General features: G+C 34.0%; 1 protein-coding gene across 1 annotated transcript; it reads left to right on the top strand.

The window, feature by feature from the left end:
• The first annotated feature begins 115 nt into the window (after nt 1-115).
• slc15a1b (solute carrier family 15 member 1b) lies at nt 116-14459 on the top strand. The gene is made up of 23 exons (XM_039689492.2): nt 116-254; nt 438-469; nt 585-669; nt 884-1025; nt 3534-3653; nt 3859-3958; nt 5642-5732; nt 5845-5928; nt 6027-6109; nt 7226-7312; nt 7407-7496; nt 7600-7644; nt 7765-7797; nt 8103-8191; nt 8277-8358; nt 8574-8693; nt 11096-11227; nt 11329-11375; nt 11457-11564; nt 11678-11792; nt 13080-13217; nt 13310-13417; nt 13531-14459. Exons 1-23 carry the CDS (start codon nt 248-250, stop codon nt 13750-13752), a joined length of 2160 nt encoding a protein of 719 aa, XP_039545426.2. The 5' UTR covers nt 116-247; the 3' UTR covers nt 13753-14459.
• The last annotated feature ends 32 nt before the right edge of the window (nt 14460-14491 follow it).

Genomic DNA, 14491 nt, shown 5'->3' with positions numbered 1-14491 from the left:
TCCCACTCATACACACACATAGTCACAGGTCACATGATGTCATAAACATTTACCTCAATCTTTTTTTTTAACGCAGTGGTGGACAAGGAAGCATTTTATTGTCCAGAGTCTATAAAACCTTGTTACCTGTCTCCGATTGTGTGTGTGTGCGCGTGTGTGTGTGTGTGAGTGATAGAGAGTGAGTGGGTATCTCTATATTAAAGGATATTCTTCTTTACAAGAGGACTAGTTGGGAGCCTCAGTCATCATGGCAGGTGAGTAAACCTGGATGTCTATGTGCACTACATAATAATAATTCCTGTTTGCTTTGGATTTGTACATCTGAATTTATAGCAAAGAGAGAGTTATGTGTTTATTTGTTTAAACAAGATGATGCACAATTTTCAAATTCAAATTTAATCCATTTAATCCATTTTCATTTGACTTAATTTCTGCAGACACGGAGGGAAAAAAGGAGAGGAAAGATAGGGTGAGAACTCCCTTTATACATGTATATATAAACACACATCAACATATTATAATACTAATATGCCAGAGCACATTATTAGGGAATATTTTAATTGAGCTGTGATTTTTCATTGTAGCCAAGTTGTTTGGGATATCCTGTCAGTATATTTTTCATTGTGGTGAATGAGTTCTGTGAGCGATTCTCCTACTATGGCATGAAAGGTAAGAATACACAAAAATACACACACATGAAATAATGTCAACTTTCATTTCTGTTTTACTTGTTCCTGCAAAATGACCATAGATGGTCTCACACAGCTAACTCTTTTTTCTTCTTCTTATTTCACATTGTTCCTTCCATCTATCTCTATTCCTTTCTTTCTTGATATTTCCATCCACTCTTGCTGTGTTTTTCTTTCCTTTCTCTGTTTTAAAGCGGTGCTGGTGCTGTATTTCAAGTATTTTATCGGTTGGGACAATGATTTTTCCACCACCATCTACCACACGTTCGTGGCTCTGTGCTACCTATCACCCATCTTGGGGGCCATCATTGCAGACTCATGGCTGGGCAAGTTCAAGTGAGTTTTACAATTATGTTCAAAATGGACCTTGTGCTACCATAATATCAATTTGCCTGCCACATGGCATTCAAAAGTTTGAAGTCTGTGAGATATATATATATATATATATATATATATATAAAGAAATGTACACCAAGGATGCATTCAATTACTCAAAACTAAAGACTTTTACATTCTTACAATAGATTTCCATTTTTAAACAATGCTGTCTGTTCAAATCAGCATATTAGAATGATGCAAATCAGCATATTAGAATGATTTCTGAAAGATCATGTGACTGAAGACTGAAGTGATAACAGTTTCCTGAGGAAATAAGCAGGTGGTGCTGGGGAGGTGGAGGGATATATTAAGAATTTGCATAGCGCACCGGGATTTGAGCTTATAAAAGGATAGTGGATACGTGAAATCGATTGGCTGAGAACGTTACAATAAACGAAACAATCAGAACTTGAATAGAGTTTCATGGCTAAACTATTCATTCAAACTTATACTGAAATAGAAGCCAGTTCTTTAAATAGTAAGAATATTCTATTTTTACTGTATTTTTGATCAAATAAAATTTGATCGAAAGATATCTAACCATCGACAAACTTTTGAATGGCAGTGTGTGTATTTTAAAACCCATTGTTTGGCAAATAGTAAGTGTGGAATTAAGAATGAAATACTTGCCATCTATTTTACAAACACTCGTCAATATTATTACATTTAAATATTAATTATCAATAACTCTATTTGCATAATAATTTAATTTTTTGTAACACTTTAGTTCTCACTATGAACAGCATGCAAATTACTAAACTGTAAAAAATAAAACCGTAATATTTACGGTAAAAAAAACGGCAGCTGTGGTTGCCAGAACTTTACCGTTAAAAATACAGTAAGAATGTTAATGGTTTTACAGACTTAAGTTAAAATTTACAGTAATAAACCATATTTCATTTTCAGATAAAATATTGATTCATCAACCTTTTGATAAATTGATATCTGTTTTGTACCTTTGTAATACACTGACAATCAACAATCATCACAGCAGTGAAGCTTGTTACAAGTAGTCTTCCATTAGAAAGTTAAAGGAGTAGTTCACTTTTGAAAAAACTTTGCTGATAATTTACTCACCCCATTCTTTCTTCAGTCGAAAAGAAATTAAAGTTTTTGATGAAAACATTCCAGCATTTTTCTCCATATAATGCACTTTACTGGGAACCAAACGGTTCAAGGTCCAAAAGACACTTTCAGTGCAAACTGCAAACTGTTCAAAGGCCTTTAAACGATTCCAGACGATGAATAAGGGTCTTATCAAGCGAAACGATCGCTCGTTTAATAAATACATAACAAAGTTTTAGTTTTATAAGCTCAAATGTTCACCTTGCTCTGTTCTGTGACGCACGTTTGTGACTCTCCTGTTCGAACACGTTCATCAAAGTGAACGAATCTTTTTCTGAGTCATTTGGACTCGGAAAAAGATTTGTTCATTTTGAAACTTAAACTTTGTTATTTTTTTATTAAATGAGCGATCGTTTCGCTTAAATAAGACCCGTATTCATCGTCTGGTGTCGTTTAAAGTCCTTTGAAGCTGCACTTAAACTCTCATTTGGACCTTGAACCATTTGGTTCCCATTGAAGTCCATTATATGGAGAAAATCCTGGAATGTTTTCATCAAAGTCCTTAATTTCTTTTTCGAATGAAGAAAGAAAGACATGGACATCTTGGATGACATGGGGGTGAGTAAATTATCAGCAAGTTTTTTTTTTTTTTTTTTTTTTTTTTTTTTATAGTGAACTACTCCTTTAAACACATCATTGTAACACACATGAAATAAAAAAAAATGCAATAAACATTAATTTAACAACATTAAATGTAACATAAAACCCTAATAACTGATTAGAAAAAAAAGCAAGAAAACTATGAGGAACCATAGTTATTTCAACAAAAATACACAAAATGAAGTGTCACACAGGGAAATTTGGGAATGTCAATTTACGGTTTTTCACTGTAAATTATACAATGAGTTGTTCTTTTTCACTTTCAAAAACTGTAAATTTAACGGTATTTTACAGTGAAATTATATCACAGTTATTTACCATATAGTACGGAAACTTTTTTAAGCATATTTACAGTCTTTTACCGTTAAAATCACGATTATTTTTTACAGTGTGGGATATTAGCTGTTTATTAGTACTTATAGATCACATTAAAGCCTTATTCTGCATGACTATACCCTTAACCCTATTCAATATCCACAAAAATACCTAAACTTAACCTTACTAACTACTAATAAGCATTAATTAGGAGTTTATTTAGGCAAAAGTCGTAGGATTTTTGCTGCACACATGCATCCTCTTTGATCGTAGAAAATGACATATGGAGCAAATGTCTCAGTTAATGAGTGTTGTGCACGCAAGTTAAGGTGTTTCAACTGTCCCTCTGTTCTAACTATGGTCTAAGTACCCATAGTCAAAAGACTTATGTGTGTGTATATGTCCCCTCATCTCGACTTTTCACAGGACCATTGTGTACCTGTCCATAGTGTACACCATTGGCCAAGTGATCATGGCTGTCAGTGCCATCCATGACATCACAGATACAAATAGAGACAGTGTTCCTGACAACAGCACCTTTCATATGTGAGTTACCACTTGGTACACAAGCTTTATCATTAACAAATTGGAAATATATGATATTATTGTGAAAATATGAGCTAAAGAAAACAAATAGCATGCTCTTTATTAGGTGCCACATAAAGCAAACATGACAACGCTATTGTTGCTTTATTTCATCACATTATTTGCATGATCAGAGTGTGAATTTAAACTTCCTCTCTTATCTTAGTGCCTTGTCCATGCTGGGACTCATTCTCATTGCCTTGGGAACAGGAGGTATTAAACCCTGTGTGGCAGCGTTTGGAGGAGATCAGTTTGAAGATCACCAGGCATGTGGAGTCTTATACACACACACACACACATATATACATGCATTAAACAGACACACACCCATCCCTAATCAGATATTAAAGAGGATGAACTGATTTCAGCAGCACTTTTCTTGTGTCTGTGTAAATCAGCTGTTATCAGCTCAAGGTTAAGTCTCTGATATTGAGTGCTATAGAGACGAACAAATAGAGATATGAAGTACATGTAGATTCCCACACCCCCTCCGCCCCTGTCAAAAGGCCAATGGACAAATTGTGAAACATGCTGTGACACATTGAAGCTGAATCTTACAGTATGAGAAAAACACATGTATCTATTAGGATAATAGATCAACATTCCTCATAGTGTAATTTTTTGTTTCAGGCAGTACATATTTCTGAGGTACTTTCCCAACACAGTTCAAAGTTCAGAATTATTGTTGTTTGGAAGAAATTAATTGGTTTGAGTAGGGCAAACTTAAATTTGTTAATGTTAAGTGGGAAAAGTTTCTGTAGTGATGAAATTTTGGAGGGTTACACCACAGTGACAAGTGGAGATGATATGGTAAATAATATTGCCAATACTCATTCAGCAATTGCTATGCTATTCTAATGCTATCAAAGGATTGTGTTACCAATTAGCAAGTTAGCATTTATTGAAATAGCTCATTTAAGTTTCCACTACTAAAAATGTCTGAGTTGAGATAATGATCAGTTAAATGCATGAATTAGCTTACTCAAATTTAAAGTTAAGAGTAATTTAAATGTATGAGTACAAAATATAAATGGGGGGGGGGGGGTTTGCCAACTTATTCAGGCATACATACAGGGTACTTTTATTCTGCAAGGATGCATTGATTAAAAGGGACAGAAAAGACCTATATTTTACAAATAAATGTTGTTCTACTGTATTTATAAAACAAATCCTTAAAACGTATATCAGGGTTTCCACAAAAACATTTTTCGACATTGATAATAATAGGAAATGTTTCTTGAGCATTAAATCAGCATATTAGATTGATTTATGAAGGATCAAGTGACACTGCACTGTCAAAAATATTTTCAAGATTTGTTATCACAACATATTGTCTTTTGGCAAATCAACTTTATAATAATTTATTTAGTTGAGAATTTATTATTTTGAGTTTCTGATGGTTAAATTAATCTACTTCATTGTATTAACTCACTTTTTCAAGTTCAATGAACCTAAAATTTTAAGGCAACCAGGTTACTTAATTTTTTAAGTTAAACCAACAATATTTTTTTACAGTGTAGTAATTACAACTTTTTTCTTTTGTCAAATCAACTTAAATAATTTATTTAGTTGAGATAATTTATTATTTTGAGTTTCTGATGGTTAAATTAATCTACTTCATTGTATTAACTCACTTTTTCCAGTTCAATCAACTTAAAATTTTAAGACAACCAGGTTACTTACTTTTTTAAGTTAAACCATCAATATTTTTTTACAGTGTGAAGACCGGAGCTTTGTCATCACAGGAATGAATTACATTTTAAAATAAATTAAAATAGTAAGCAGTTATTTTAACTTGCAATAATAATTCTGAATAGTACTGTTTTTACTGTATTTTTAGTCAAATAAATGCAGCCTTGTTGAGCATAATACCTCTCAAAAACATCTATAAAAAATGACTGAATGTATGTATATATGTGATATTAATAATTATTTTTATTTTATTTCAGGAAAAACAAAGAAGTACTTTCTTTTCCATATTTTACCTGTCCATTAACGCTGGCAGTCTTCTCTCCACTCTCATCACACCAATTCTGAGATGTGTGTATTTTGTTCAAATCAGAATAGCACATTTTTATATTTTTTGTTACATTTTTCATGGTGCATTGGTAAAAACAATCTTGTCTTTGTGTATATTTCTTATTTTTTTCAGCTCAGGAGTGTGGTATCTACACAAAGCGGAGCTGTTTCCCGTTGGCCTTTGGCGTCCCTGCAGCTCTCATGGTGATTGCTCTTGGTAAGTTATTTATTTATGCTGACATGTGCAATACCATTCACGACCACTCGATGGCAGCCTTGATGGACTGAAGATATTCTCTCTGTCTCTCTGTGCAGTTGTGTTCATCGCAGGCCATGGCATGTACATAATGGAATCCCCCAAGGGCAACATCCTACTACGAGTCATGAAATGCATTGGAGTAAGAGCACCAACATTATATTTACTTAAAGAAATAGTGTTCAAGTTTTTAGAAAAGTTATTGATCAATTGAGACTCCTCAAACACAGTTCACATCCCATTAATAGTCTATGGGTCAGATTTACTGGCCTCTTTTGCCATTAAAATATGGTAAATATTCAATATTGCCGTGCTCATTCAGCAATTGCCATGCTATGCTAATGCTGTTGTGTGTTAGCATTGTGCGTTACCAATTAGCAAGTTAGCATTTATTGAAATAGCTAAAGCCAAGTTTTCACTACTAAAAATGTTTAAGTTGAAATTACATGATGATTTTAAGTTAAATGTATGAATTAGCTTAGTTAAGAGTAATTCAAATATATAAGTACATAATACAAATCTGCAGGTTGTGCTTTGAATTTCTTAACTTAGAAAGGGTTTGCGCTAGAGAATTTAGCTACTGGTATTTGCGGCATTATTTAATTCCCCCCAAAAATAAATCAAACACTAATTTGCACTGTTCTTGCTAGATTGTGTTGTTCATTATGGAAATTATCCGGCTGCGTCTGTGTTCTTTAATTTGTGCGTCACAATTTTCTAATTTGCCTTGTTTAGTAGATCTGGCGCTATTTGTTTGATTAACACCAATCAGAATTTAATATGCAGATATTATAACAACGTCACAACCAGCAGTTAATACCAAACATTCAGTCAGTAAACTTTTAAAAGTTATATATATATATATATATATATATATATGCGCCTCCATGCACAGTCGTGGATAATCCTGCTTATGCCTAATTAACTATAGCTAATTAATTTAAATACTTGCTATAATTCATTCATTCTAACAAATGTAATCTTACACACTACTTTATCTCTGTGTATGATTCAAAGTGGACAGAATACTATCTAACTATCTTAGTTGACAAAAATAACCATCAGCTTTACCCTTCCTGTCAAACATTGCGCTCCAAACATCAACAGCTTTGAGTTGTTAATCCTGGCAAACGACCATGATATAAGTGGGATAATCCATGTCTTATCCCTTACATATGTAATTGTTGTGGTATAAAGTCACATGGGAAAGGACTATCCAGTCTAACTAGATGATTGTTCTCTTTGTTTTCTTCCACAGTTTGCACTTAAAAACCGCTTTAAACACCGCAGTAAGCAATACCCAAAGAGAGAGCACTGGATGGACTGGGCTGATGAGAAATATGATGTACGTTACATTACAACAGGAAGATGTCCACACAGACATAACAAAGACCTTGACTGATATACTGATATACTGAGACACTGTGTCTTCTTTACAGAAACTCCTGATTGCTCAGGTGAAGATGGCACTGAAGGTGTTGTTCCTCTATATTCCTCTGCCGATGTTCTGGGCCTTATTTGACCAGCAGGTCAGTACACAAACACACAAATGCCGTATGCAACTGTGTTCTTACACAAACACTCATCTGTTTTCCGGCTCGATGTTAAATGTGAACTGTGTTGTTTTTCCAGGGCTCCCGTTGGACTCTTCAGGCCACGACTATGGACGGTAACTTTGTACGTTCAAAAAATATTTGCATTTTAACTAAGGAAACTAAAATGCGCATATCAGGGCAGTTATATTGCAATATTTATTATTATTATTTTTTTCTCTCTCTCTCTTTGTGTCCTTTATAGGGGGCGTTTATAATTCAGCCAGATATGATGCAGGTGAGGCCGATTTATGCTACACCGTTTATTCTTGTATTTTACTATTACAGGATATGAAATGATCAGGATAATATGTGATGATATTACGTTATTTGACATGATATTAGTTATTTCTTATTAACATGATCAAAAATACAGTAAAAACTGTAATATTGTGAAATGTATAAAATAACGGTTTTCTTTTTTAATATTTCTTCAATTTGGTCTGTGATGTCAAAGTTGAATTTTCAGCAGCCATCACATATATATAATTGTAATCGTGTATTTGTACTCACACTGATGTCATCATTTGTGCTGTGGTGCAGATCGTGAATCCCATGCTGATTGTGATTATGGTGCCGATCATGGACTCTGTAATTTACCCACTTATCAAAAAGTGCCATATTAACTTCACGTAAGTACCGGGCAACGTATTGAAGTCGCATGTGTGATTGCCACATGACGCGTTTTGTGATCGTGTGATTTGCCGTTATTTCCAGGCCCCTGCGGAGGATGACTGTCGGTATGATGATTGCAGCGTTAGCGTTTGTGGCTGCTGCTCTTTTGCAGATTCAAATTGACGTAAGTAGTATCACAAACAGATCCTTTGCAATCTAGCAGATATGTTGCAATAACATCTCACACACAAAACCTGATGCTTGAAGACAGTAATTGGTACTTGATGCTTATTGGCTTGATTTATGCCTCATCTTTCTGGAATTATAATCACCACAAAGCATTTTATATTCTGTTCGTTCTCTGCAAAGAAAATCAATGCCTGTCTTGAAATCCAACAGAAAACAATCCCCAAGTTCCCATCAAGCTCTGAAACCCAGGTGAAGTTCCTGAACATGGAGAACACATCTCTGCCTGTTATAGTGGAGGGACAAGAACCGTTTGTTGTTCCTGGGTTTAATGTAAGTCCACACAATGGCACATCACATTTAACCAAACAGTGTTTGAAAGAGTTGGAAAAACACAATTAAAAGAAAAATGAGATACATAAGATTAACAATGACACCTTCATAATCATGACATGACATATGTTATGAATATGAAGGAAGTTTTGTGCATGTTTGTGACAACTCAGTGTCATTCGCTCAGTTGTGACATTTTGAATGCAAATATGACATTGTTTGAGATGTTTGTTATGACACCTTGACATAAACCAATACATCATAACCTGTCAGTGTCTTTGTCATGACAACTTGACATTACTAAGACAACACAACCTGTCATTAACATGACATAGCAGATTAATGATCAAACTTAAGAAACCACCTAGCTTTATTGGTTAACATTACATTCAACTGTCAGGTGGTTGGTTTTGACATTGGCTGTCATGAAGCCATTATAACTTTTTAATGACAAATTCAATTAGTACCACTGTAGTTGAGGTCACAAATAATATTCATGACACAGTTATAATGGCCTCATGACAGCCAATGTGAAAGCCAACCACATGACAGTTTAACTTAATTTTATGTTTTAAGTTGTCATGACAAAGACACTGACAGGTCATGATGTATTGGTTTATGTCAAGATGTCATAACAAAGACATCTTAAACAATGTAATATTTGCATTCAAAATGTCATTATTGAGCAAAAGTCACTTAACGACTGTTGTCATAAACATGCATAAACCCTACTTCATATTCAAGACATATGTCATGTCAGTCTAATACACACCCCTTGAAGTCATAGAAATATACACTAGACGTCACCTTGGCTACGGCAGTTCATTAGAACGAATGCGTCAATAGAGCCGCCATCTTGGAACAGGGGAGCCCCTCCACTTTAATGCATACATCAATGTAGACAAAGGTCTAACGGAAATAAAATCACCATAAATCATCATGAATGCAATTTTTTTTTTGTTGCTTTTTTGGTTCGTTCCAACGTAGAGACATGTATTTACCATTGATTCCAGAAAAAAAAAAAAAAAATTTAAACATTCTTCCTAGTTCAGATTTCATTCTTGTGAACATCATACACTGTACAAAAGTCCGCCTCCATCAATGAATTCGAAGTAAAGGCAGAGTTAGCAGCGTTACTTACCTACTTCCTATAACAAGACCCCTGTTCCAAGGTGGTAGCTGTTTTGACGCATGCTTAGAACCCCAAGGTGACGTCTAGTGTATATGTCTATGCCTTCAAGTAAAGTGTTATCGAAATGGGTAAATGTGTGTCTCTTAAACTACGGGAATGTTGGTGCTACACTCTTATACAACTCAGAAACATTTTACACTCTCTCTAGTATTTTTTAATTAATCCAATGTCATGCCTAATATGCAAACATCACAGGAGAAATGTCATTTTTATATATTTCCGTTCTAAATAAAAAGTCTGACCATAGTGTCGTTTCTACGAGTTGTTCTGTGGTAGAAATTATTTATTTATTTATTGTTTTTTTTAAAAAACAAACTTGCTTTATCTTACAGTGTTATGCATCACAAATACATACCATGAAATAAAATTTCCAAGTTTTTTTATTTTATTTTACCCAATAAAATATTCTGCCCACATTGGAATTAACCATTTTTCTTCAATGATACTAAATTTAGAAAAAACACTTTTTTAGGGGCAGAATTAATTGTTACAGTTGACACTATAACTGAGAGACTTATTTTGAAATGATTGGTGTTATTTTCCAAAAATTAATTTGGAAATTGTTTATATTAATTTTCATTTGAAATGAAAGCAAGATAAAAAAATTCTAAGACGTTTTCTAAGACACACTACTATACAAATGTTTGGGGTAGTAAGAAATTATTAGTTTTATTCAACATGGATGCATTTTACGAGACTTTAAAAATTCTGTTATTTACTTTATATATCATATAAAAACATGTTATTCATGACAGTGTTCTGCAAAAAATGTATCAAGTTTCCACAAAAATGAAGAAGCACAACTGTTTTCTAAATAGATAATGATAATGAGCAAATAATCCTATTAGAAGACTGAAGACTGGAGTAATGATGCTGAAAATTCAGCTTTGCCATCACAGGAATAAATTACATTTTAAAATATATTCAAATAGAAAACATTTATTTTAAATAATGCAATAATATTTCACAATATAGCTGTTTCATTGTATTTTTGAACAAATAAATGCAGCCTTGGTGAGCATAAGAGACTTCTTTCAAAAACACAATAAAATATGTCCGCAAACTTTTAAATGATATTGTATTTCAAAAATCCCTGGGTCATAAAGATGTCTGTAGTTGAAGGAACAATATGTATATGTACATGCAGAAATAAGTGTAGATCTTTACATAAACATCTATCTAACTCTTTTATGTTGTTGTGTTCCCCCAGTCCTCAAATGAATACATGACACTTGACGCTATGAACGTTGCAGTCTCTGTGGGAGGAAGAAACACTACAGCTTCTTTCCTGAAAGCAACGAGGCACACCGTTTTAATCAATTCTGATGGAGCGCTTGCGACTGTAAGTGCTAATTTTGCATATCTGTTGACTATTTTCCTTGCCACAAGGACATAATAGTTATAACTGTGGCACTGTGTTCAACCCTTTATTTCCATTCACAGCTCAATGACACAAGTGAGAAACCGAGCCAAGGCTTGAATACCATCAGGTTTAGTGCACTTTTAATTATTTTGCAATATTGAAAAGTAGTGCCTAATTCAAATTTGTTAACAGCAAACATATGTTTTAGGTTTGTGAACAGCTTTAGGAGTCCGCTGAACATCACGATAAAGTCTGATGAGCTGAGTTTACTCTCTCCATTGGAAGGATCCGAATACTTAATGGTTTCCCATGGCAAGTACGTGTTGCTACAAAAATATAACATACGCAATAGCTGTCGTACAGATAAAATTGCAGAGCAAACAAGCTGCTAGGCTGATTTTCTTCAATGATTTGATGTCCCCTTCCCAGAGCTGCCTTTACTATTGTGAACGTAGATGGACAGACGTGCTCATACATCATGCAGCTGGGCTTCGGGAGCTCCTACACAGTCCTGATCCCCAGCAACTTCAGTTTTGGACAAAATGTAAGTTACACATTTATAGTGTGAACCCTATTAGAAATGGTTAGGACTAGAATAGTTCATCTATATATGAAAATTCTGCATTCACTCCTTATCCATTCAGTTATTTACATTTAAGATGCTTTTGTCCAAAGTGGCTAACAAATGAGGAAAACAGTGGAAGCAAATATTTAGTTCAATCTGGTCATAGAATAAAAGTCAATGGGGTCCAGAACAACAGTGAATAGAAAGTTCAAAAGAACAGCATTTATATGAAATAAACCGCTTTTGTAACATTGTACACTACCGTTCAAAAGTTTGGGGGGTCAGTAAGCTAAAAAAACAAACATTTATTTAGCAAGGATGCATTAAATTGATCAAAACTAGCAGTAAATGTTCTAAAATATTTATATTTCAGATAAATTCTGTTCTTTTGAACTATTTCAATAAACAATAATAAATGTTTCTTGCAGCAAATTAGAGTGATTTCTGAAGGGTCATGTGACACTGAAGACTGGAGTAATGATGCTGAAAAGTCAGCTTTGCCGTCACAGGAATAAATTACATAAAAAAAATAGAAATATACAAAATATTCAATATTATATATATATATATATATATTCAAATATTCCAATAGAAAAGTTATTTTGAATTGTAATAAAATTTCACAATATTCCTGTTTTTACTTTATTTTTTATCAAATAAATGCAGGCTTAAAAAACATTTTGAACGGTGCATTTTTAGTGCTGTCAAATTGATTAATTGCATCTAACATAAAAGTTTATGTATATTGATATTTATGAGCAAACTTTTAAGGGGCCTGTCTAATGACAAATATATTATTATAAATAAAATGTTATTAATATTATTGATATATTAAAATGTACCAACTTGATTGGAATGCTAAAACAGATAGATAGATATGATTGTAGTTTACATCTATCTATCTATCTATCTATCTATCTATCTATCTATCTATCTATCTATCTATATATATATATATATTGTAATCACAAAAAATGAATTGTGGATAATTACACATAATACATAAATACACACACACACATACATATAAACAGCAAAAAATGCAAAAATAAGCAGCTTTGTCATAATTACAACAGAAGTAACTAAGGAAATATCTTACCTAATATTATTGGGCCTTTGAATATTGTGTTGGATTATGAGGTTGAGAAGCACAGCGTTAAACTACTGTTGACTTACTGTACCTATAGTGGCTCAGTAGCAATGTTTTGATTTGTTGTTCATCTGGAAAGTGTAAATAACAAAGCATCCATGTCTGAATGTGTGCAGTGTCACGAGACCATTAAAGCGTTGCAGGAAATTGAGCCGAACGGAGTCCACATGGCCTGGCAGATCATTCAGTACTTTTTGATTACCTGTGGAGAAGTGGTCTTCTCCGTCACCGGCCTGGACTTCTCCTATTCACAGGTAGGGGGTGCTCTCTGGAACTCTCGATATGGAGAAACACTCAATTTTTTTTTTTTTTACATAATGCCTAACTTGGCTGTGCTCCTTTTTAGGCACCAAGCAATATGAAGTCAGTCCTCCAGGCTGGTTGGCTGTTGACTGTTGCTGTGGGGAACATCATCGTGCTCATCGTGGCTGAGGCGGGCTCACTTCCAGATCAGGTAAACCGCTACTCTTTTCTTTTTTTTTTTCTCCAAATAAAATCCTAGTCAAAAGTGACTTCTGTTGGCATCTGTGTTGCTACGAGCTCATGGGTATGTATGTGTCATTCTAGTGGGCGGAATACCTGCTGTTCGCGTCGCTCCTGGTGGCCGTGAGTGTCATCTTTGCCATCATGGCTTATTTCTACACCTACATTGACCCGACAGAAATCGAGGCTCAATTTATGGAGCTCGAGCCAGAAGATAAGAAAAAGAAAGAGCTTGAAATTATGACGAAAGACAATGTGGCGTACGCACACAGCGAGGACACAGACATCAAACAAACAAAGATCTAGCATCGCTTCTTCTTCTCCTTATCTGCGGTTTAAAAGTGTTGCTACTGATCGAAGAACCGATTCACCATTTTTATCACTGTTATGATTGGATTTCTTATTGCAGAAAAGACAATCAGCCCAAGAAAAAGCTAATTCTATCTAAAATTGAATGGTGTTTGGGACACCGACCAAGGACAGAAGGTTTGGTGGTTTCAGAGTATCAGACTGTTAAGATCAATGTTATAGTGGCAGTGTGTCACTGTTGGTGCCTATAAGTGTATTATGTTACTATCAGGTAAGAGAGTAGAAACAATTGATGCTCTTTTTAGACAAAAAACAAAACTGCAATGCAATATTTGTCCTGTTTCTCTATTTGTGGTTAGACTATTTTCTCAAAGATTCAATGCCTCGAAATAATTAGTGTAAATAACACAATACTGTTTGACCCATTACTTGGTGTAGATCAATGGGCAAGTAATTCTTAGTCAATGCTGTTATTTTGTGAATAGATTTGCATCATTTGAAAAGGGGTACAATAATAACGTGCATACCACTATGAGCATTAGAGTTTAGCGTTTCCTGGATGTATTTTTAAATTATTGTATTTTTTCTACTTAAACCTGTAAATGGATTTTAAACTATATTGGGTTCAATAAGCTATGAAAGAATCAACTTTTGATGAAGTGCTTCAAAAATAAATACAGCTACCATGCTTGTGCCCCTAAAAATACTTTGATAAAAATCCCATTTTTGTTCATTT

This window comes from Pimephales promelas, chromosome 8, assembly GCF_988280905.1.
Source record: "Pimephales promelas chromosome 8, fPimPro1.hap1.1, whole genome shotgun sequence".
NCBI lineage: Eukaryota > Metazoa > Chordata > Actinopteri > Cypriniformes > Leuciscidae > Pimephales > Pimephales promelas.
Note: the sequence above shows the minus strand (reverse complement) of the source record. Positions and strands in the feature narration are given on the sequence as shown.

Excerpts from the sequence above, each read along its gene's own strand:
- slc15a1b (XM_039689492.2), top strand. Across the intron at positions 670-883 it reads CTCCTACTATGGCATGAAAG|CGGTGCTGGTGCTGTATTTC; the intron begins GTAAGAATACAC and ends TCTGTTTTAAAG. Across the intron at positions 11,376-11,456 it reads CAAGGCTTGAATACCATCAG|GTTTGTGAACAGCTTTAGGA; the intron begins GTTTAGTGCACT and ends CATATGTTTTAG.